Source organism: Mirounga angustirostris, unplaced genomic scaffold (genome assembly GCF_029215605.1).
Source record: "Mirounga angustirostris isolate CCGP_5_RB_7025 unplaced genomic scaffold, mMirAng1.0.hap1 SCAF_10, whole genome shotgun sequence".
In the NCBI taxonomy this organism is placed as follows: Eukaryota; Metazoa; Chordata; class Mammalia; order Carnivora; family Phocidae; genus Mirounga; species Mirounga angustirostris.
Window position 1 is genome coordinate 70,868,196 of NW_026991718.1, and position 23,603 is coordinate 70,891,798.

The window sequence follows — 23,603 nt, forward strand, 5'->3', positions numbered from 1 at the left end:
AATTTTAGAAAACAGATATTAATGCAGACGATCTTTGTCTATACAAATGCAAATAAATTGTGTGGGGACAGGGTAAATTGATTATTGATTATTGCCCTATGGATAGATCCATTTTGCATCTTTTTGTAAACTGATTTCAGAATATTGCCTGGAACTGTATCTGCTCTTTGAATCGTCCTTAAAGGCAGCTGTAACAATCTTACCAGTTCCCTCATTAGCTAATGAGTTAACTAAAACCTTGGGCACATACTCATATTATTTCTTTCTATGAGAGTAATGACTAGACCCACTTTTAAAAATCATCCTTTAACATCACAGATTGTAGTTTGACGGTGTTATTTTTCCAGGATGTGCCAAGATGTCACGTTCACTGGACTCCTTAATAATGACCGTATACATTTGCCCGAGAGAGAGTCAATTGTTTAAGATCCTTGAAATTGATTTCATACCTTAAAAAGAAAAAAAAAAAATAGCCCCAGACCTTGCAAAAAAAGATGTAAGTCCATCGCACAGCAAGAACCATTTGAAATACATCTTTAATTTTAAAAAATCAATATGCAATCTACAAAATACTTTGTTACATGATTATTAAGGCTCAATGTGTTTTCTATTTGTATTGATATGACATAAAAATCATATTTTGAGTAAGACATAATAATACTCAGTTATTATTAAGGAAGGCCTTCTAACTGAATTTATAAGAAAAAGGGCTGTATCCTAAGTACAGCTCCAGAATGAAGAAAACTAAAACCCTAAAACTGTCTAATGTATAAATCAGGTCAAAAATTCCAGCCTTTATTTATGGGCTGGAAAGGAATTATTTTTATACATCTGTAATGGATCAACTATTTGTATTCCCATAGAGAAATGAAATGTACTTAAATTCAGACCCGTACAACTGATAAGGCAACCATCAAGCCATGGATTCATTTACATGGTTAATATGGTTAATATGATTAATATGATCCTTTGACGAGTAAGGCAACCAGATCAGAACAAGGAGAGCAGAACAACTAGTCTCAGACTGGTCAACTCCTTGGAACTCCACCATGGTGTCCATCGAACAACGGATCCCCAAACGGTCAAACTGATCAAGGGTGGATCTAAAGTACTTAAATTAAAATGTTAGAAAGAAAGGAGTAGTTTCTCCTTTACTCACATCCTTCCTCCTTCCCAACCTCAAAAGCAGGGATTTTGCGGTTGTTTTAAAGATTATCATTTACCTTCTGGCGAAGGTAATTTCACTTCTCAATTTGTAAGTCTAAGTGAATCCTACCAGATTTTTCACTTAGAGCACCATGGTCACATATGACCTTCTGCCATTTCTGAGGTCAGAAGAATTGTATTAAAAAGCCTCTCCTCCCTTCACAGAATGTTAATTTAATGCTAAGTAATGAATATTTAAGGATCCTAATAGATGTGCAAATTAACAATTATGCTGGAGCACCCCACTGTTCATGCTATCAACCTTTGCATTGCTGCAGAAACTCAATTTGGGCTTCAGTCAGCCTTTTGTTACTCTATTTTCAACACTGAATCTTGAGATGCTCCTGAAGGCTGGATGGCAGCTGGGTAAATGACCCGAGCAGTGAGGTACCCACCAATACCGGGCAACCTGTGGAACATGAGAGGGTTGATTCACTGGACCCTTTGCTGGAATTCTTTGGAGGTGTAAATATTTATTAAGTTCATCTGAAGCAGGCTCTGAGTTCCTTATGGGCAGGATGCCATAAAACAGATTTAAAAGGAATGGCAGTTGTTAACCCAGCTGACTTCCTTAGGATCATGGAGCAGCATGGGGTCTAGCCTGACTCCATATTTGTTCTGAGCAGGACTGAAGTCACTCCAGAACGTGCCACACCAAATGATGAGGAAAGATAGTGGAATTTTTTTTTTTTTTTCTGAATGACACACACACAGATTCGGCCTCCTATGCGTCCACAGTAAGTCTCAAACACATGACCACTACAAGGAATGCATCAAGTGAAAAAGAGCAAGACCAATTCATTTGAACAGCCACCTTTCACATCCTTTGTTTTCAAGGTAAAATAACAAAGAGCAATAAAATCCACTAATTGATACGGACCATTAGATGTTTGTTTTCATCTGTTTTTGAACAGATTAAAATAAATGTAAATACAACATTAAATAAAACATATGACATCAAGTCTGTGGGCCAACAAATAAATGCTGTTTGGAAGAACATTATGTCATCAGCTTTGACTCAAAACAAATCTGGTAAATAGAGAAATACGCCTCCTAAACACATTTAAGATTCAATACAAATTGAAGGTGTATTAATACCCCAAGGAGGACTTTGTTTTTCCAGACTAAAAAGTATGTAGAATATAGAATTCATAAATTTTAAGTCTTACCTTTCACTGTAAATATTGAAAGAATATTATAAACAGAATTATAACTGCTAATGCCATTGGCTTTTTATTAGAAACCAAGCATTTACCTGACTTTGAAGAATAGAAACGTCAACTCTTAAAAATCCAGGTAAAATAATCTAGTGTCTTTCATTTTCTTTATCTTTTAAAGAGAAACACTCTAAAGTAAGCAGAATTAGCATAAATAGCATGATAGCAGAACCAGCATAAAATAATCATAATATGACTTAGACTTCTACTCAAGAGAGGCTTGTGTTAATTACAAATAATACTTTTATCAAAAATACATTCTTAGAGTCTATACTTTTGGGAGATAGTATTCATGAACTTTAAAAATTCATCTCTCATATACATAAATATTTTAACTAGTGTCCAATACCATTCCATTCTGAATCTCTCCAAGCAAAAGGTGGTATGTCTTAGTGACTTGTACTAAAATATGTATATCCACAGAAATAGCTTCTTCACAACACACAACAGAATACAAATACAATTTGAAAATGCTAACACCATGGGGGAAAGACAGGTACCAAATACAGTCGATGATTACTCACCAATGTAGTAAGAGCACAGGAAGATAAATTACTCAAAATTACAGATACTTCCACATCTCCATTTTAGCCTGTGGTTTCAGCATCATCCCACACCTAGCCACATTCCAGAGATGAGCAAGAGGAAAAATTGAGCATTTCGGTTTACGTCTCCTTTGAATGCCTCGCCCTCCAGTAGGTGGTGCTAACAGAGCAAGAAGAAATGGGGACCAGAAGACGATAAATATGGCCCCCAGGTGATCCAGAGTGCAAAACACTCAGCCACTGAGTAATTAAAAATCCAAAACCCTTTCGCCAAGCTGGCTGTCCGGTAACACATTAAAACTTTGAGTTTTAATGGGAAGCAAAAACATCATACACATGTTGGACATATTTTAGATGAAACCCCTGGAGCACAAACATATCAAAAGCATAAAATACTGATTGTTTGGTTTCAGGTCTTCACTTCTCGAAACACGGCCACTGGACCTGTCCTAAGCCCTCTATTCCCAGAAGTCATTTCCAGTACACAGAAGCAGATCTTTGTGTGGTTTCTGTGAATTACGTATTTGAAAAGTGGGTCATCATTTACTCTTGCTACTCCTACTGAGTTACGCAGTCACCAGTTTTATCTGGGTCTTCTCCATCGATTTTAATCCTCTTCTTTTCTATTTCGACCTGTATGCAAAAGCAAAACATGACAGCATTAACCAACACATCATTAACACTGCTCAGTCCTACTGCGCACATGACGCAAGGACTGAAGCCACCTCATCCTCTGGACACAGACGCAGTGCCCCCACTATCTCATGCTAGCTCCTAGTGAGGCAGCCTGCTCTCCTCTTGGTCAACAGAGCCCCCCAAATCCTTCCCTCTAGTGTCAAGTCTTGAAGAGGACTGAAACTCTCCTCCCTTCTAAGTCAGACAGAGGGTTTATAAAATATACACAGAATACATATATCGGTAAGACATTTAGGGTCTTGGCTAGACATGTGATCAATTATACCCCCAAGTATCATATCTGTAGCCTTTGGCCCACGTGAGATTTATAACCCACCCCAAATCATCTCATTAAGATGAACTCATTTACAAGCTAGTAAACCAGCTGGACAGAACCATCTACCTGCCCCTCATCTTTTTCATCTCATCTCAAATGTTACCTCCTCACAGAGGCCCTCCTGGGCCACATGAAATAAGCAAGCCCTCCATCATCCCCTATCTTGTTCCCCTATTTTATCCTCTTCTTAGAATCCGTCCCTCTTGGAAACTCTTCATCTGTTTACAAATTATTTTTTGTTCCTGCGCTAGAAGGTATGCTTCGAGAGGACAAGAACCTGTCTCTTGTTCATGTTTGTGTCTCCAGCATCCAGGGTGGTACCTGGCACTTTGAAATTGCTCAATAAATACTTATGAAATGGAAAGTAACATTTTGAAACTGACTGTCACCAAGTGACAAGCAATTAGTAAATGCTATTCAAGCGGCAGAGACTTTGTTATGTAATTTTGAGCTGTCCTCTAAAACAAGAGGGAACTGGAACAAGCCATGCATAGGAAAATAGGTATAAATGAATTCTCCATTGTACTTGACCTGCATTTCAGTCACATGTAATACTTATATCCCTAGTGTGACCGGTCAGGGTCTCCAAGAAGCAGTCTCTGAGATGGAGACTGGTGTGCAGAAAGCGTACTGAGGAGTGCTGTCAGGGTCCACGCCTGTGGGGGAAGAAAGGGGAGGGAAGGAAGCAGGTGGAAGGAGTTGGGCTGCAATGCAGTCACTGGAAAGGCTTCAGCTGATCCCCAGGGTGAGCTGGAGCTAGGAGGGCTGCAGAGTTACCCCCAGCGGAGGCAAGAGGGTCTTGATACATCTGCATCCACGGAAGGGGGTGTGACGGGGGGCAAGGCAGCTGTCTTCAGCAGGGCAATTCCCAGCTGCTGGGAGAGTTAAGTCCCTTGGTCCCAAAGAGGCTGCACACAAGGGCACTCACTCATCATTAATTTTACTAATAGGGAAAAAAAATCACTGGGCCCAAACACATAGGCTTATAAACAGATGGTCCAAAATAAAGAAAAAAAAATCCCTGGCTTATACTACTATATTATAAAACCACCAGTTGGTGTTAATGATGTCGTACATAATCACACCATTTCAAGATACTGTGGGAAATCTGTGGCAGAGGTTATCTCTATATTTATTAACTTCGAAGACGAGAAGGAAAAGCAAGTTTAGAAATAGGTGCAAGTGTATGTCACACTTTAACTCATCTGGCATAAAAATGCAGAAGAGCTGATGGTGAACATTTAAAATTGTTGCAATAGAATAACTCAGCATTTCCCAAAGGGTGCTCCACAGAATACTATTCCAGAAGATATTGATAGGTGTTCTACATACACGTGCCCATAGAGACAAGATTCTGTAATCAATAAGTTGGGAGAAACTGAGTTAAGTCTAACAAGTTTCCTTATTGCCGAACTTCTCAGAGCCTTTATTTAGCATTAACTTAGTGCACAGCATGCCCCAACTTATTTTTTTCTTGGGTCATTATATGTTTCCCATAGAACACACCTTGAGAAATGCTATTCCAACATAATTTTTATTATAAAGATGCTTCTGAAATGTGAATTCGGTTTTAATGCCCTGTTTTTCATTGAGAGCAGAATTAAATGGCACCATGTGCTCAGGCTCCTGATTTCTAGAACTGAGAGAAACTTGGCTCACTGGTGACCATCACGTTTCTATGACTGGGCTCTTTTCTAGGTCAGATAAACACACATACATATACACATACACAGTCGTTGAAGAGAGCAAAACGGAGCTCTAAAGCCCAATCAGGTCACAGCGCCAGAAGCTTCAACTTGAACCAAAGGGTTTTGGGATATACCTGAATGTTGTAGCAAGCTCGCTGATGAACATGTTTCTGTGGCTGGACATCGCTCTCCACCCCCAGAGACTTGACCTCTGTCCTCGAGGCACAGGTGTCCAGCATTCCAAACTGAACAGTAGCAAATGGATACCAATCAGAGGGAATTTCTTGGTCTGATCCAAGTTCTAGTTTGTATGACAAGCAATGGGGATGATCAGGACCTTGAAGAAAAGAAATCAAATGGTCAAAGTATTTTAATGGCCATTGAGCATTTCTCTTAAACATAAGAAGCACTCATCCCTCTCTTTAATAAACAATTCCGTTAGCACTGCGGCAGTGTAAGTTCTGTTTAAATGACATACCATCAAAATTCACAATTTTGCACCAACTAGGGGAAATCTATCTGTATTTTTTAAGTACTAGCTTTAAAATAAGCACAAGTTCATTACTATATATATGACATATTAACTCCTAAAGTGTTTAATTAAGAGTATGTTGTTTCTTTAATTAAATATGATAATATTTGTATTAAGCATCATTAATTGGCTATAATGTACAAAGGATGTTAGGGAAAAAAAAAACCTTTCCCTTAGGTAGACTGAATTAGCTTTTACAATAATTCTTACCTTATTAATTTCCTTACCATTCTGTTTCTTGATAGATAATGCAAAGGTAAACTTCAGCCCAAATTGGGTCACATTATTAAAAATTCTCATTTTTTTAAGTGAAACTTATTAAAATTTTATTACTTTTTTTTTAAAGATTTTATTTATTTATTTGACAGAGAGAAACACAGTGAGAGAGGGAACACAAGCAGGGGGAGTGTGAGAGGGAGAAGCAGGCTTCCCACCGAGCAGGGAGCCCAATGCGGGGCTCGATCCCAGGACCCTGGGATCATGACCTGAGCCGAAGGCAGACGCTTAACGACTGAGCCACCCAGGCGCCCCAAAATTTTATTACATTTTAGAAACTACTCTAGGCCAAGAATTCTTTCTTCAGTAGAACGGATGATTTCTTACTGCTGTAATTCTTGCTCACCCCCCAACCCCAAAAGCTTAGCCTGGAACAGATGTACAGTGTAGAGATGGGCATATTGCTTTCAGTGTTTTAATCTAGTATTTGTTTCCACTTAATTCAATTTGCCATGTATTGAGCATCTACTCTATGCTAAGCCAGGCTCGGTGCCAGACCCAGGGATATTGGATACATACAAAGATTTTAAGTGGGGTCTTATAAGGTGTGTGTGCACGTGCACACGTTACAAGGGAGTAAAAAATGTTTCCAATGCAACCACTGTAGTAAGTCTACAAAGTTCCATGATTCTGTTGCGTTGTCCACAGCATCTACACATCTAATGCAGCCATCTTTATTTAAATAAACGTATGAGATGACAGTTATTTGAAAAGCCAGATTAAATTATTTTACCACTGACATACCTCGAGAAAGAACATTTCCATCAGAATATAGCTTTAGGCACAAAAAACAAGAGTTTAAAGGATTTCACTTAATTCTTAAGAGAGAAATTGTCTTTCACTCCTTACAACCTGTTCCTTGTAGAGACTAATCGAATTCTAAGGCTTAAGAAGTCATCAATTAACCAACAGATGCTCATTAGCCATCTCCATCACTTACATGGAGGGCAGGACAGCAGTGGCCTCTGAGGTACTCTAAGCTACCCAGATCACTGCAGGCAAGTGATAATTCACACACACACACACACACACACACACACACACACACACACCCAGGGGGGATTCCACAATCCATTACCCTTTCTTAGACTTCTGTCTGCAGCAAGGAGGCAGTAAATTTATTTAAACTTAATTCAGGCACTCTTAAGTTCTTTATGGCACAGTGGCTAAGAGAGACACAGGACTCAGATGGCCCAGAGTCCAATCCCAACTCTGCTATTTAATGGTTATGTGATCCTAGACAAGTTCCTTGATGTCTCTGAGCCTCTGTTTCCTCATCTGAACTTGGGAGTGATGATGTTGGCGATGCTAACATGAAGCTTACAGGATCATCGTGAGGACTCAACAAACCAGCTAGCCCTCAAACCGTGGTATACTAGACTGGTACAGAGTGCTAGCTGTAACTTTGCAAAGTGCTATTTGATTATAAATCCACCATTATTATTTAATTACTAGAATTCTGATAATGGACTGTGAAATCTACACTTTCAGAGCTGAAAATGGTATCGGAGACGGTCTAAGTTGATATTCCCATTTTAAAGGAAAGAATTCTTTTGGAACTTCTGCAACCAAAATTACTCAAGTTGAAGGTAAAGTAATATTCCAAAAATGTTAGAAATAAAACTTTTTCTGCTTTTCTAAAAAATTGGCAAAAAGGAGAGCCTATTTCCCTTCAGGCTTTCTGACCTATTTTTCCTGGCTTTTAAAAACTCTAAATACTCTACAATGTCTAGTCATATACCTTCCACTTTAGACTTTGACCTCCAAGCAAAGAGGTACTGTGTCTTGTTCTTAGCACAATGTCTGGCACATTTAAGGCTCAATGGATATTGCTCAATCACGTTATTTAATCTCAGTGGCTTCCAGCAGGGGGAACTCTTGGGCTTTGGTAATTGCTACTCTCACAACATTCTTAGGACTGGGAAGGCAAGTCACAAATTCTTTGGTGTTGACATCTGGTCTTTATTGAACCAAAATATTTCACATCTCAAGGTGAATTTTGAGAGCTGGAGGGAAAGAATGGTAGGAGGATGACACAAGTGGGGAAAGAGCCACCAGTGTGCTAATGACAGCAATGAAAAAAAGCAGGCTTTATCTAAAAATTGGTAACATGGGAAGGTACAAATAGATATATTTATTAATTGGCCCTCCACCACTCTCACTCCCCTTTCTTTCTTTCTTTTTTTTTTTTGTGGCTAACCAGTGTTCTCACCGGTCCCTCTTCCCCACCCCCCCCCCCACCCTGGAGAAAGTTTCCTCTGTTTCTCTGTTGTCATTCACACTTTAGTGCGAAAAAGCTATCTGAGCTACCTGCCCAATGCCAACCTTTGCTGTAAAATGAAAGACTTGCCCACGTTGTTAAAGGAATATTAAACATTGGCATGCTGGTAAAAGAGACATTTAAGGGGCCAGTAGCCCTTCCCACCTCCTTCGAAATCACATGGAAGTGAAAAAGAAAGGTTAATCCTGATTCAAAAATTCACAAGAAGGGGGTACCTGGGTGGCTCAGTCAGCTCAGCAACCCACTTTTGATCTCAGATCAGGTGTTGATTTCAGGGAGGTGAGTAAAAAAAAAAAAAAAAAAAAATCCACATGAGGAAAGGCATAACATTTTTTTTTAAATGATGTGCACAATAGATGAGTTCATATATTCTCTTTCAGGTTCCATTTTTTAAATATTTTTTTCTAACAGTACCAGTTTTTCAGAAACTTGCTTGACAAGAGTAATGGTTAAAAAAAAAAGATTTGATTGATTGATTGATTGATTGGAGGGGAGGGTGCAGAGGGAGAGGGAAAAAGAATCTCCAGCAGACTCCAAGCTGAGCGCGGAGCCCCACTCAGGGCTCAATCTCATGACCCTGAGATCATGACCTGAGCCAAAACCAAGAGTTGGACGCTTAACTGAGCCAGCCAGGCACCCCAAAAAAGGGCAATGTTTTCAAGACTTTTTAAAAATAATCCTGTTCTCTAAACACCCAATCGATTTAAGAATTGTATAGAAAAATAGAGATGCATTCAAAGAAACCGCTCCTCCGTGCGTGGTCCGAGGGCCAGCAGCCACTGGCATCACCCGAGCAGCGTGGAAAGCGGGGGCGGGGGGGCCTCACCTGCTGAATCGGTCTACATTTTCAAAGGTGGTTCAAGCCACTCAAGACTTTTTCTCTGCCCTGACCTTACTCTTTCTACGCTTCTCCTCCGGAGGCAAACTGCCAGGCACCCTCTCCCTCTTCGCGTTACCCTCCCCACCCACAGTGGGGAAACCACAGGACAGGCCACGGAAGCCCAGGTGTCCTAGCCCAGCCTCTCCCTGCCCCCCGCCTGACTCCACCTGACACAGCCCTCTGCCTTCTGTCTCGGCCCCCTTTTGGCCCACAGATCTGCTCTGAACAAAGCATCTTTGATCCCAAAGGGTTTATTCCATGCATTATCACCGTCTAATTGCCTGGAATGCTTGTAAAACATCATTCTGTGCAGGCCTGGTGCTGTGACTGTCTTCCAGAAGAATTCCTGAAGGCCAGCCTCCCTGGAAATATCCGCTCTTGTAATTGTTCTTAGCGAGCTCAGCTGCTAGTAAATACGGGTGGGAAGCAGTGAGAGCTCGGAGACGTAGGGTACACAGAGCGGGGAGGGATAACCTGTGCCTAGGGGACCGTAACAGGTTTCACAGCAGAGCTCCCAGGTCAGGAGTTCTCAACCCTGGCTGCGTAATAGAGCCTCTTACAAACACCAATAATACATGGGCCTCACCACCCAGAGTCTGACTGGTGGGGATGGGGCCCAAACATGGGGATGTTTTTAAAGCTCTAATGATTCTAAGGACTCCAACATGCTGCAGGGGCTAGGAAACAGATTTCGAAAGGAAGAGTGAGAGGATTCCAAGCTATCTCAGCTAATGGCACTATGGCCCACCTGTTTACCAAAGCCAGAGCCCTCGACCTCCTTGCACCCCTCCCGTCCCCTGTGCCCACAGGCAATCTGTCCTTGTCTTGAGGGCACCTGCTCTGAGTTTCCTCACCATCCTTCACTCCCTTCTTAGTGCTCCCACTGCCACTGGTCTTGCTTATCAGGCCCCCTCTTCTCCCAAGCCTCTGCATGTCTATACTCCTGAATCTCTCCTCTGCAATGTATGCCTAACTTCCCAAAACAAGGGATGATTCTGTCACAGTTGTGCCCGAAAACACTCCGGAAGCCCAGTAGACAGACAAAGTCCATACCCCAAAGCATGGCTCACAATGTCCTCCATGTGCTGGTTCATTCTCTTTCCACTCGCTCAGTCCCAGCACTTAACTACGATCTGCCACCTACAGGCCTGTTTCTGCTGTTTCTATCCCTGGTAGAATCCTGATTCTTCCACACCAAGCTGAACCATCACCTCTTGGGCCAAGACTTCCAGAGTGCCCCCTGCAGTTTATCACTCCTTTCTCTGGAATCCCAACTCTATGTGTGTGTTCCTGCCTGGAACACAGCACAATTCCACAGCGCCTTCGCGTGCTTGCTGCCAGATCTGCCTCCCCTGCTAGGCTGCTAGGTTTCTGGAGGGCGGGGAGCAGGGTTGCATCTGTGTCTCCCGAGCACCAAGCGCAGAGCCTGTACCTGCACGAAACTTAGTGGTGTTTGCAGAATGAATGAGTGAACCCTCTTCTCAATAAATTCTTGGTGACTGAATCAATTAACTATGCCATTAGTTCTGGGAAAATACAGTGTTATAAACAGGATCATTTTCACAAGAACATTTCCATGTTGTTCCCCTTCCAAAATTAGAAAAGAATAGTTTGTATGGGCTCTCAGTTTGGAAAACAAGCATGGTTGCTCTGATTGGCTCTAACAGGAGTGCCTGCCCTGAGGCAGAGCAACTGGAACGGGCTCTTTGCGAGCCTGTCGCCCTGTTCCTTCGACCCCACCAGGACAAGCCAGCAGGATGAGCCCCTTGTGCTCCTCTCCAAAGTATAAGCAGGAGTCGGGTGATCACCCAGACATCAGGGGACATTTATGGACTGAGGAGATTACAGTAGGCATTCCAGCCTGTCTTCCTCTCTTTCCCTTCGTGTTTAGCAAAATTAAAGGCAGTAATATGATTTCTATAATCCCTCTCACCTAAAAGTAGCACAGGTAACTTTGAGAATAGATCATTTGGAACCCTGCACGCAAAACCTCAAAACTTGTTTCCCTGGGATGAAGATAACCTGAGCATGGTTTTAGCTTGCTTCTCCAACAAAGTTATAAAAGAAGGGAGGGAACATTACCTCTGTGGATTGAATCACGGGAGATATTCCCGCCACGCTGGAGTTGAAGAGGAGGCACCATTAGAAGCCATCTATGTGACCAGGCCACTCCACCACCACTTTGCCCTGCCTTGAGCCTGAGCTCTCCTTGCTATTCCTTGGAACTAAAACCCTACTAATATAAATCATGAGAACGCTGCAGAGCAGAATTTGGCATCAACTGAGGGGTGGGGGCGGTGTCGAGGAGGACTACTGTGCAGTGCCTTCCCTTCTGCATGAGGGCCTGGGACTCTTCAGCCACCCAGCTGTGTCTCTCACCTGCTGGGCCCTGTCCTTTGCCCAGGCGACAATCAGCAGACAGATGTTAAGTTAGCAAACCGCAAGTCAGACAGAGTGGTCCTGGAGCAAGGGCATGATCCATGCTACCCCTCAAGTCCAATATAGTTTAGGGTCTGCTCTTCCTTCTCCAGAACATTCCAAAGCCTACAGAGCAGTGTCCCTCAACCATACATTAGGTTCATCTGGGGAGCTCTCAAAACATACAGGTGCTTAGGCCCCTCCCCGAGACATTCTGATGTACTTGGCATGGAATAGAGCCTGAACATCAAAATTATCCAACAGTTCTCAGGCTATCCTAACATACTGTCAAGTTTGAGAAATACTGCAATAGGTCCACCCTAATAAAAATGCTTCCTCTGAAGTCCACAGCCTGAAGGGTCCTAAGATGAAATTAAATTTCCCTGATGGACTAGACCAGCTGTGAACTATTTAGAAGCAGGGATGGGCTCTTATTCATCTTTAGCCCCACCACCTGATGTGGTACCTGGTTTACAGTAAGTGCTCAATAAAGGTTTGATTGAACGAGTGACTGCATCAACTCAGATCCCCAAATCTGCCCCCCATAACCCAGTGTTCTGCTAGAAATAACTGTACGGGGCGCCTGGGTGGCTCAGTGGGTTAAGCGTCTGCCTTCGGCTCAGGTCATGATCCTGGAGTCCTGGGATCAAGACCCACATCGGGCTCCCTGCTCAGCGGGGAGCCTGCTTCTCCCTCTCCCTCTGCTGCTCCCCCTGCTTGTTCTCTCTCTCTCTCTCTCTGTCAAATAAATAAATAAAATCTTTAAAAAAATAGAAATAACTGTACTAACACAAGGAGCAGCCTTAATTTCAAAATTTGCTTTTTTGCTCATTATAGAATACACCCAAGACTAAGTTACTATTCTAACATAAATGTGGTGCCAGGACTCTCTTTTTAAAGTTCTGAACTTCTAGATTCATTGTTTTCTTTGAAAATATTTTGAAAATTAACTGAATTTTTAATACTTGGGTTGTATCTACTTAATTCTGAAATAACTAGTCAAGATGGCCAAATTAAATCAGCTAAAGAAATCAATTTGGGTAAAAATGAAAGGCAGTCTTATTTCAAAGAACAGGGAGCAAAACCTAAGGAGAACGTGGTACTGGCGGAGAATACAAAAAAGTTCAGGTATATTCATGGATGAGAGATCTTTAAAGGTTAATTAGGGAATCTAAGCTCTGCGAGCAACAGTTTTAACATCTGAGGTTGGTGGCTGATGTCAAAATGTCCAACGAGGCAATCTTCCCTCAGTGCCACCATCCACAAGAAAATCTTAGCTTAGGGTTATTTTTTTATGATATTAAAAAAAAATTTTTTTTTAAGTTCAACTTAATCTGGCAGAAATAGGCAGAGAGGACAAACTAAATCCGCCGTTTGACTAAATGTTGCCCCTCCCACCAGAGCAACGCTAGCATGGCCCCTGGGGACTGAAGTGATCCTGTGTCTCAGCCTGGTTTCAACCCAAGGAGGAGGGTGAAAACACTGAAACTACTTAGTGAGCAAATCAACTTGGGGTGTTGAATATTTACTTGAATTTTTATCAGGAAGCCGGTCTATCTTCCATACAATGGCCCGGTAGGCACTCTCATATTTTGCTGACCCCACAGTGACCTGTATAACAGGTTCAGATTCGGGTTCGTGTAAATTCCCCAGACATGCCCGGCGGTTCATTTTGGCTTTCAGGGACTTCTGCCTCTGGAGGTTCATGGTCCAGAGGGCCTTGATCCACTGCGACGGGACAGGAAAGTGTATCATGATGTTGTCACAGGACCTCAAGGAACTGGCATAGGATGGTCTCTGAGCCAAGGGGGCCATGTTGACAAAGGCCTGAAGCTCCACATATGCCCCCTGGACAACCACCACGGACTTGAGGGAAAAGGGAAGATCCTCCCCCTTATACAAAGTCTTAAAACGCATCAGCTCAAACCGGCAGGCATCCAGCGGTACAAACTTAATGGTTCTTGATTGCTCGAATTCTTGTGCTTTCACACACTTATGAAAATGATGGTCAAGAATATCAATCCCCTTCTTTTCCTGGTCTTTTTCAAAATAGCGTTCGTTTCGCTTCTGCAGCTCAAGGTCATTCAAGGTCAAAAAGCATTCTGTGTTCCCATTCACAAAGCAGAGGCAACAGAGTTGAGTTATGACAGTGCTTTCAACCAATTTTCCTTCTTCTTTAGTGATTTTCCCCCAGAAGTTGTCCACAATTTCCAGGGAAATTTCTTGTTCCTCATAGTTCTTTTTTGGTTTTGAAACACCTGGCAGCTTTGTCAGCTCCTCCTCCACAGTAGTCAGGAAGTCGAGGAAATCGTGGTACTCTGTGGACCCTAACTTCAGCATCTGATCGATGTCTGGTTCATGAACTACTTCTGTCTTAGAGTGGTATTTCCTTTTTTCTGTGTAAGACACATGTTCAATCTTCACAGTATGGATTTTTCCTGCCACACTAAAGTTCTCAACTTTGGGTTCAGAAAGCCTGCAATGTGGATCGAGCTGTAACTCCTTAAATGGTTTTTCTAACCCCTTCTCATAATACATTTGCAAAATTCCACCAGGTAAGACTTTCAGAAAAATTGGTCCCCACTGACGGGAAGACATCATGTTCTTCTTCTCGGGAATTCTCAACATGAAAGACCATCCAGGTTTTGGCTGACTCCTGAAGAGCGTCTGGGGGACAAAGGAAGACGCAGTGTCTTCAGCATACAAACGCTGCACAGACAAATTTCCACAGGGGTCTTGCTCCTCAGCTGACTGGAGATGTTCAAGCTTCTCACAGATGTAGTTAAGTGAACCCTGATTTAAGCTTTTTTGATCGAGAGGCACCTCTTTGTCTCTTGATGGGTACATCTTTCTGCTTCCTGAAGGGTCAAAGGCAAACTGGGAAGCACCGCCTTCATCTTTCCAAAATGGACTTGAAAAAGCACAGTCCTCCCGAAAATACTGAAACTGGGGGGCATCACTCTGAAACCCTAGGCTTTCAGCCTGGGGAGGGCCAACTTCATCTGGAAGACCCACTCTGGGAGCTGGATGTGTACATGAGTGGTCACTGGGTAAGGAAGCATGGGATAAACAGGTTGGTTTAGTAGACAGTAAGGAAGAGTCTGCTCCTGGTGTTGTAAGTGGACTATTTGAAGATGATTCTGGGATAGGATAAAGCATATGAGTCCCTGCTTTGGGGACACCAGGAAAACCTGGGAAGTCCTTGGTAGGTGTAGAAAGAGGAGAGTTACTTGGAGGTCCCGGACTAAAGTAAAAGTCTATGATGGGAGAGGAGAGGGGGGTACTGTTGGCAGAGGAAGATCCACTGGGAAATTCTTTAGCACCAGAAAGGTTCAGCTTAAGTCCATTGGGCCTACAGATGCCTTGATTCTCCAGAGGTAAATTCTTTGACTTTTGAGAAGACTGAAAAGCAGGGTCATCATCAAATGTGACCCAGTTGCCTGGGTTTGTAGAACACATCTTTGGAATCAGACTGTGGTCTTGTCTATGAATCAGGTGTGTTGTATCTGTTAAAGGAGAAAGAGACAAGAAAAATATTAAATGAGGAGGGGGAGGAAATTCAAGTGACTTTAGTTCTGAGAAATACTTAGATTAAAAACAAGCAAACAAACAAACAAAAAAAACCAGGGGGCGCCTGGTTGGCTCAGCTGGTAGAGCATGAGACTCTTGATCTTGGAGTCATGGGTTCAAGCCCCATGTTGGGCATAGAGCTTACTTAAGAAAAAAACAAAAATAAAATAAAGTGTTGTCACAAATAGAAGTTCAAAATTAAAAAAATAAAAATAAAAGCAACCAGATTTACAGATTAACTGAGTTGAAAGAAATGCTTAAGAATTGTAACACTTCTGATGATTAAATGGATTAACAACAACAACAACAAAAAAAAAACCAAGATCTAACCGTACGCTGTGTACTTGAGACTCATTTGAGATTTAAGGACAAACTTAGGCTGAAAGTGAAAGGAAGCAAAAAGATATTCTATGCAAACAGAAACGAGAGTAGGCAGGGGTGGCCATATTCCACCAGGCAAAATAGATTTTACGTCAAAAGCTGTCACAAGAGACAAAGCAGGACATTATATAATGATAAAAGGGTCAGCTCACCAGGAAGATATAACAATTACAAGTATATATAAAGCCAACATCAGAGCACCCAAATATATGAAACAAACATTAAAAAACTGAAGAGAGTGGGCGCCTGGGTGGCTCAGTTGGTTAAGCGACTGCCTTCGGCTCAGGTCACGATCCTGGAGTCCCGGGATCGAGTCCCGCATCGGGCTCCCCGCTCAGCGGGGAGTCTGCTTCTCCCTCTGACCCTCCCCTCTCTCATGCTCTCTGTCTCTATCTCATTTTCTCTCTCAAATAAATAAATAAAATCTTTAAAAAAAAAAAAAACTGAAGAGAGTTACAGACAGCAACATAATAATATTATTCAATACCCCACTTTGAATAACAGATAGAACATCCAGATAAAAGATCAATAAGGAAACAAAGTACTTGAACAACACGATAGGCCGGACAGACATTCCACACAACGGGATACACGTTCTTTACAAGCATACACAGAATATCCCCCAGGCTAGATCACATGTTAGGTCATAAAACAAGTCTTAACAAATTTAAGAAGACTGAAATCATACCAAGCATCTTTTCTGACCACAATAGAATGAAACTGGAAATCAACAGAAGGAAAACTGGAAAATTCACAAATGTAGCAATTGATCGAAATTTAACAACCAATAGGCCAAAGAAGAAATCAAAAGGGAAGTGAGAAAATATTTTGGGGTAAGCAAAGTGAAAACACAACATACCAAAACTTATGGATGTAGCAAAAGCAGCAGACAGAATAGAGTTTATAGTGGTAAACACCTACATTAAAAAAAAAAAAAGAAGATGGGCGCCTGGGTGGCTCAGTTGGTTAAGCGACTGCCTTCGGCTCAGGTCATGATCCTGGAGTCCCTGGATCGAGTCCCGCATCGGGCTCCCTGCTCGGCAGCGAGCCTGCTTCTTCCTCTGACCCTCCCCCCTCTCATGTGCTCTCTCTCTCTCTCTCATTCTGTCTCAAATACATAAATAAAAAATCTTTAAAAAAAAAAAAAGAAAGAAAGATACCAAATAAACAACCTAACTTTAAAGCTCAAAGAACTAGAGAAAGAAAAACAAACTAAGCCCAAAATTAGGAGAAGGAAAGAAAGAATAAACATTAGGGCAGAAATAAATGAAATAGAGAATATAAAACAGAAAAGAAGGGAAACTAAGAGTTGGTTTGTTTTAAAAGATCAACAAAACTGACAAGCCTTTAGCTGGACTGAGAAAAAAAGAGAAAATACTCAAAACCAGAAATGCAAGATGTGACATTAAACTTATGTCACAGAAATAAAATAATGATTATAAGGAACCACTATGAACAATTACATGCCAGCAAGTTGGATAACCTAGAAGAAATGGACAAATTCCTAGAAACATACAATCGACCACGACTGAAACATAAAGAAATAGGAAATCTGAACAGACCTATAATTAGCAAGGAGATTGAATTGGTAGTCAAAACCTCCCAAAAAATAAAAGCTCAGGCCCAGATGTTTTCACTGGAGAACTCTACCAAACATTTAAAGAAAAATTGATACCAATCCTACTCAAGCTCTTCCAAAAAACTGAAGAGGAGGGAACACTTCCAAACTCATTTTGTAAGCCCAGCATTACTCTGATACCAAAGCTAAAGATACTATGAGCAAGAAAAATACTATATCCCTGATAAATATAAATGCATAAATCCTCAGTAAAATACTAGCACATCAACTTCAACAACAGATTAAAAGGATCATACATCATTATCAAGTGGCATTTATTCCTGGGATGCAAGGACAGTTCAACATATGAAAATCAATCAAAGTGATATACCACATCACAGAACAAAGGATAAATATCACATGATCATCTCCACAGACCCAGAAAAAGCACCTGACAAAACTCAACACCTTTTCGTGATAAGAGACCAGCCAACAAACTAAGAAGGAAAACCTCAAAATAATAATAAAGGCCATCTATGAAAAGCCCATAATTAACCTCATACCCAATAGTGAAAAACTAAAACTTATCCTCTAAGATCAGGAACAAGGCAAGGATGTTCACTCTTTTTTTTTTTTTTTTAAGATTTTATTTATTTATTTGACAGAGACAGACAAAGCGAGAGAAGGAACACAAGCAGGGGGAGTGGGAGAGGGAGAAGCAGGCTTCCCGCAGAGCGGGGAGTCCGATGTGGGACTCGATCCCAGGACCCTGGGATCATGACCTGAGCCGAAGGCAGATGCTCAACGACTGAGCCATCCAGGCACCCCAAGGATGTTCACTCTTACCGCTTCTATTCAGAAGTTCTAACAAGAGCAATTAGGCAAGAAAAATAAATAAAAGGTATCCAAATCAGAAAGGAAGAAGTTACATTTTGTCTACTTACAGATATGATCTTATCTATAGAGAACCCTAAACACACACACACACTGTTAGAAGTAATACACAAATTCAGCGAAGTCGCAGGATACAAAATCAACAAACAAAAATCAATTGCATTTCTATACACAAACAATTAACAATCCAAAAAGCAAATTAAGAAAACAATCCCATGTACAATAGCATCAAAAAGAATAAAATATTTAGAAATAAATTTAATACTGAAATAAATTACACTGAAAAGTAATTGCTGGAAGAAATTAAAGAAGACACAAATAAAAAGATATCCCACATTCATAGACTGGAAGACATAATATTGTTTAAATGTCCATACTGCCCAAGGCAATCTACAGATTCAATGCAGTCCCTACCAAAGTCCCAATGACATTTTTTGTAGAAATAGAAAAAACAATCCAAAAATTCACATGGAATCTCAAAGGTCTTTTTTTTTTTTAAAGATTTTATTTATTTATTTGAGACAGAGAGAATGAGAGAGAGAGAGAGCACATGAGAGGGGGGAGGGTCAGAGGCAGAAGCAGGCTCCCTGCCGAGCAGGGAGCCCGATGCGGGACTCGATCCAGGGACTCCAGGATCATGACCTGAGCCGAAGGCAGTCGCTTAACCAACTGAGCCACTCAGGCGCCCTCAAAGGTCTTTGAATAGCCAAAATAACCTGGAGAAAGATAAACAAAGGTGGCAGTCTCATACCTTCTGACTTTAAAACATTACAAAGCTGTGGTACTCAAAACAATATGGTACTGGCATAAAGGCATATAGACCAAAGGAACAGAATATTAAGCCCAGAAATAAAGTCACACACATGGTCAAATGATCCTCAACAAGGATGCCAAGATTATATAATGGGGAAAGGATAGTGTCTTCAACAAACTGTGTTGGAAAACTGGATATCCATATGCAAAAAAAATGACACTGGACCCTTATCTTACACCATACAGAAAAATCAACTACAAATGGATTAAAGACTTAAACATAAGACCTGAAACTATAAAACTCCTATAAGAAAACATAGGGGAAAAGCTTGATGACATTGGTCTTGGCAATGATTTCTTGGATAGGATACCAAAAGCACAAGCAACAAAAGCAAAAATAGACAAATCGTACTACATCAGACTCAAAATCTACACAGCAAAGGAAACAACACAGTGATGAGGCAACCTACAGAATGGGAGAAAATATTTGCAAACCATATATCTGATAAGGGTTTAATATTCAAAATACATAAGGAACTCCTGCTCCATAGCAAAGAAACAAACAAATAAACCAATTTAAAAATGGGCAGCAGACTTGAATAGACGTTTCTCCAAAGAAGACATAAAAATGGACAACAGGTATATGAAATGATGCTCAACATCACTAATCAGCAGGGAAGTGCAAATCAAGACCACAATATCACCTTATACCTGTTAGGACGGTGATTACCAAAAAAACCCAAAAGACAAGAAAAGCAAAAAACAAACAAAAGAACACAAAATAACAACTGTTGACAAGGATGTGGAGAAATTAGAACCCTTGTGCACTGTTGGTGGGAATGTAAAATGAAAAACAACATAGACCTTCCTCAAAAAAAATTTTAAATAGAACTACCATGTATATGATCCAGCAATCCCACTTCAGGAATCATATCCAAAAAAATTAAAAACAGGATCTCAAAGAGGTATCTGCACTCTCATCTTCCTTTCAGCATTATTGACAATAGCCAAAAGGTGGAAACAACCCAAACGTCCACTATCTGATGAACGGGTGAAGAAAATGTGGTATGTGGACATATGGTGAATCTCATTCAGCCTTAAAAAGGAAGGAAATCCTGACGCAGGCTACAACGCGAATGATGCTTGAGGACATTATGCTAAATGAAATAAGCCAGGCACAAAAACACAAATACTATGCGATTCCATTCCCATGAGGTATCTACAGCAGTCAAATGCATATAAGCAGAAATGAGAACGGTGGGGCTGGGTGGGGGGAAGGGGAGAGGGAAAGGGGTGTGGCTCTTAGTGGGTAGAGAGGTTTAGTCATGCAAGATGAGAGTTCTGGAAATCTGTTGTAACACAGTGTGCCTACAGTTGAGAACAGTGTACCGTACACTTAAAAATTTGTTGAGGGCAAAAAAAAAATTGTTAAAAACTTGTTATTTTTTTACCACAATTTTAAAAAAACCGCAAAAAGATTTCTAAAAATTTAAAAACCACAACACTTTTTAATCAATTCAGAAAGTCTTTATTTGAATGACTGTGTAGTGAGAACTTGCTAGTGTTGTAGAAAATATAGAAGATAAAAACCCATTATCTTGGGCGCCTGGGTGGCTCAGTTGGTTAAGCGACTGCCTTTGGCTCAGGTCATGATCCTGGAGTCCCGGGATCGAGTCCCGCATCGGGCTCCCTGCTCGGCAGGGAGTCTGCTTCTCCCTCTGACCCTCTCATGCTCTATCTCATTCTCTGTCTCAAATAAATAAATAAAATCTTAAAAAAAAAAAAAAAACCATTATCTTACTTATATATATATAAGTATATATATATATACTTACTTATATATAAACTTATAAGAAGTTTATAATGAACTTCTTATAACCCATTGATTGCTCCCCAAATACGTAAGGCTTATTGTTTAGAAGCATTTTCTTTTTTTTTTTTTTTAAAGATTTTATTTATTTATTTGAGAGAGAGAGAATGAGAGACAGAGAGCATGAGAAGGAGGAAGGTCAGAGGGAGAAGCAGACTCCCTGCTGAGCAGGGAGCCCGATGCGGGACTCGATCCCGGGACTCCAGGATCATGACCTGAGCCGAAGGCAGTCGCTTAACCAACTGAGCCACCCAGGCGCCCTTAGAAGCATTTTCAAATTCATGACCTAATTTATCAAAACAACCCTGGGAGGTGTATATCGTCATTTCTATTTCATAACTGAGATTACTTGGGTTCAGAGTCATTGCCTAAAGCTGCCCAACTAGTAAGAGACAGAACTAGATTTTTTTCTTTAACAGCTTTATTAAGATACAATTCACACACGTAAAATTCATCCTTTTAAAAAAAACGACAACTCAGTAGGGATTGTTTAGTATATTCAGTGTTTAGTATATTCAGAGTTGTGCAGCCATCACATTTCCAGAATGTTCTTATCACCCCCAAAATAAACCCTGTACGTATTAGCAGTCACTCCTCATTCTCCCCACCACCACCCCCAAGTCCCTGACAACTACTGATCTACTTTTTTTTTTTTTAATTTGCCTGGTCTGGACATTCAAAGTTCATCCACACCATAGCATGTTTCAGTATTTCATTCCCTTCGGTGGCTGAATAATATTTCATTGTGAAGACAGCCCACATTTTGTTTATCCGTCATTTATCGGTCGATGGACATCTGGTTTATTTCTAATTTTTGGCTATTACGAATGATGTTTTTATATAAGTTTTTTTGTGATCATTTTTCTCAGGTATAGACCTGAGTTTGGAAAGAACCAGAATGTGAGCACAGGTCACTTCATCCTGATCTAATAATACAGCATGAATTCTTGAGATGATTGTAACGACAGGAGAGGCAATGAGCTGTATTGTATGGGCCACGGCACGGAGCTGGGAGTTGGGCACCCGGGATGCTGGGTGCAGGTCTGTCACCCACTAGCTGTGTGCAAAGCCCCTCTGGACATTCAGTGATGAGAGTAGAATCATCTCTGAGGTCACTTCCCACTCGAAAATACTTCTGTGGTGGCTGACATCCAGTAGGCATTTTTTTCAAAAGCAGAAATTATGTTACCACTGGGATTTTTGACCAAACTCTCAAACTAACAGAGAGTAAAACTCCATGATATGAAAACCCAAAACCTGCTGGAATAAAGCCCATGAGAACGGCATCTTTGTCCCCCTCCCGCAGGCCTGCTCGCTTCCCCTTGTGGATAACGGGGGCTCAGCCAGTGCAATGCTTCCAGCTTGGAAAAGAGCCAGGCTCTAGCGAGGGAGCAAGCCTGGGGCTCCACTGGAGACAGGGCACGCTCAGTGTTGTCATTTGCTAAGTCCGCACATTCCTGAGGGCACCAAACACACAGCGGAGCAGCAGTCCAGGCCAACTGGTTCTCTCTGGAGGGCCTTTTACTGTCACTGCCCTTGGGCTGGAGCTGCCACAAAGCACTTTCCCTTCGAAGCGGGGCAGAGCCGTGCGTTTCAGTGGGACACCGCCCGGAGGCTCAGAGGCAGGAAATTGGCAGCAGGATTTCTGGACCCATCCTATCCTACCCTCCTCAGAAGGAATCCAGCCAAAATCACTCTTTATATGGGGTGAGAGATCATTGTAAATATTTATGTTAGCTGGCTTTATCAAAAAGAAAGAAAAAAAGAAGACTGAGAGAAGAAATCAGCCTGCTTTAGAGGGAATCTATTCTGACCTATACCAAACATTTTGCCTCATCTGTTTTCCACCCGTAGCTTGAAAATTTCGAACACTGATACTGGTTTCCTCAGAGTTTTTGCTTCTTATGGAAAAAAAAAGCGGGGGGGGGGGCGCGCCTGGGTGGCTCAGATGTTAAGCGACTGCCTTCGGCTCAGGTCATGGTCCCAGGGTCCTGGGATCGAGCCCCGCATTGGGCTCCCTGCTCAGCGGGGAGCCTGCTTCTCCCTCTCCCACCCCCCCTGCTTGTGTTCCCTCTCTCGCTGTTCTGTCAAATAAATAAATAAAAATCTTTTTTTAAAAAAAAGTAATTTCCATAAACCAGATAAAGAAATCAATTTCATGACTTTTTAAATGACCCTTGAACTTTGCAAAAAATCCCCGACCTTAAACGCAAAATCTATGCAGAGTGTACTCTTCCCCCCTATGCAGGACTCTCTCATTGGAGGCATTCAACACATGTAATGTTGAGTTTAATACAACCAAACAGAATTCTGTATCACACCCAAGAGGAGCCCAAACCTTGGTCCGTGTTTAAAAGGCAGGACTTGGGGGGCGCCTGGGTGGCTCAGTCGTTAAGCATCTGCCTTCGGCTCAGGTCATGATCCCAGGATCCTGGGATCGAGCCCCGCATCGGGCTCCCTGCTCCGCGGGAAGTCTGCTTCTCCCTCTCCCACTCCCCCTGCTTGTGTTCCCTCTCTTGCTG

At 41.6% G+C, this 23,603-nt stretch overlaps 1 protein-coding gene across 3 annotated transcripts in view; it reads right to left on the reverse strand.

Annotated features, from left to right (window-relative positions):
* Positions 1–502: 502 nt before the first annotated feature.
* The window catches only part of STON1 (stonin 1), a 50,649-nt gene continuing 27,548 nt past the window's right edge, over positions 503–23,603 (reverse strand). For all 3 annotated transcript variants that reach the window (XM_045885031.2, XM_045885030.3, XM_045885032.3), the window contains exons 2-4: positions 13,585–15,561; positions 5,803–6,005; positions 503–3,601 (exon numbers count right to left, since the gene is read on the reverse strand). In XM_045885031.2, coding sequence (XP_045740987.1) covers positions 3,527–3,601; positions 5,803–6,005; positions 13,585–15,514 — 2,208 coding nt within the window. In that variant the 5' untranslated portion in view covers positions 15,515–15,561 and the 3' untranslated portion in view covers positions 503–3,526. The remainder of the gene's footprint in view (positions 3,602–5,802; positions 6,006–13,584; positions 15,562–23,603) is intronic.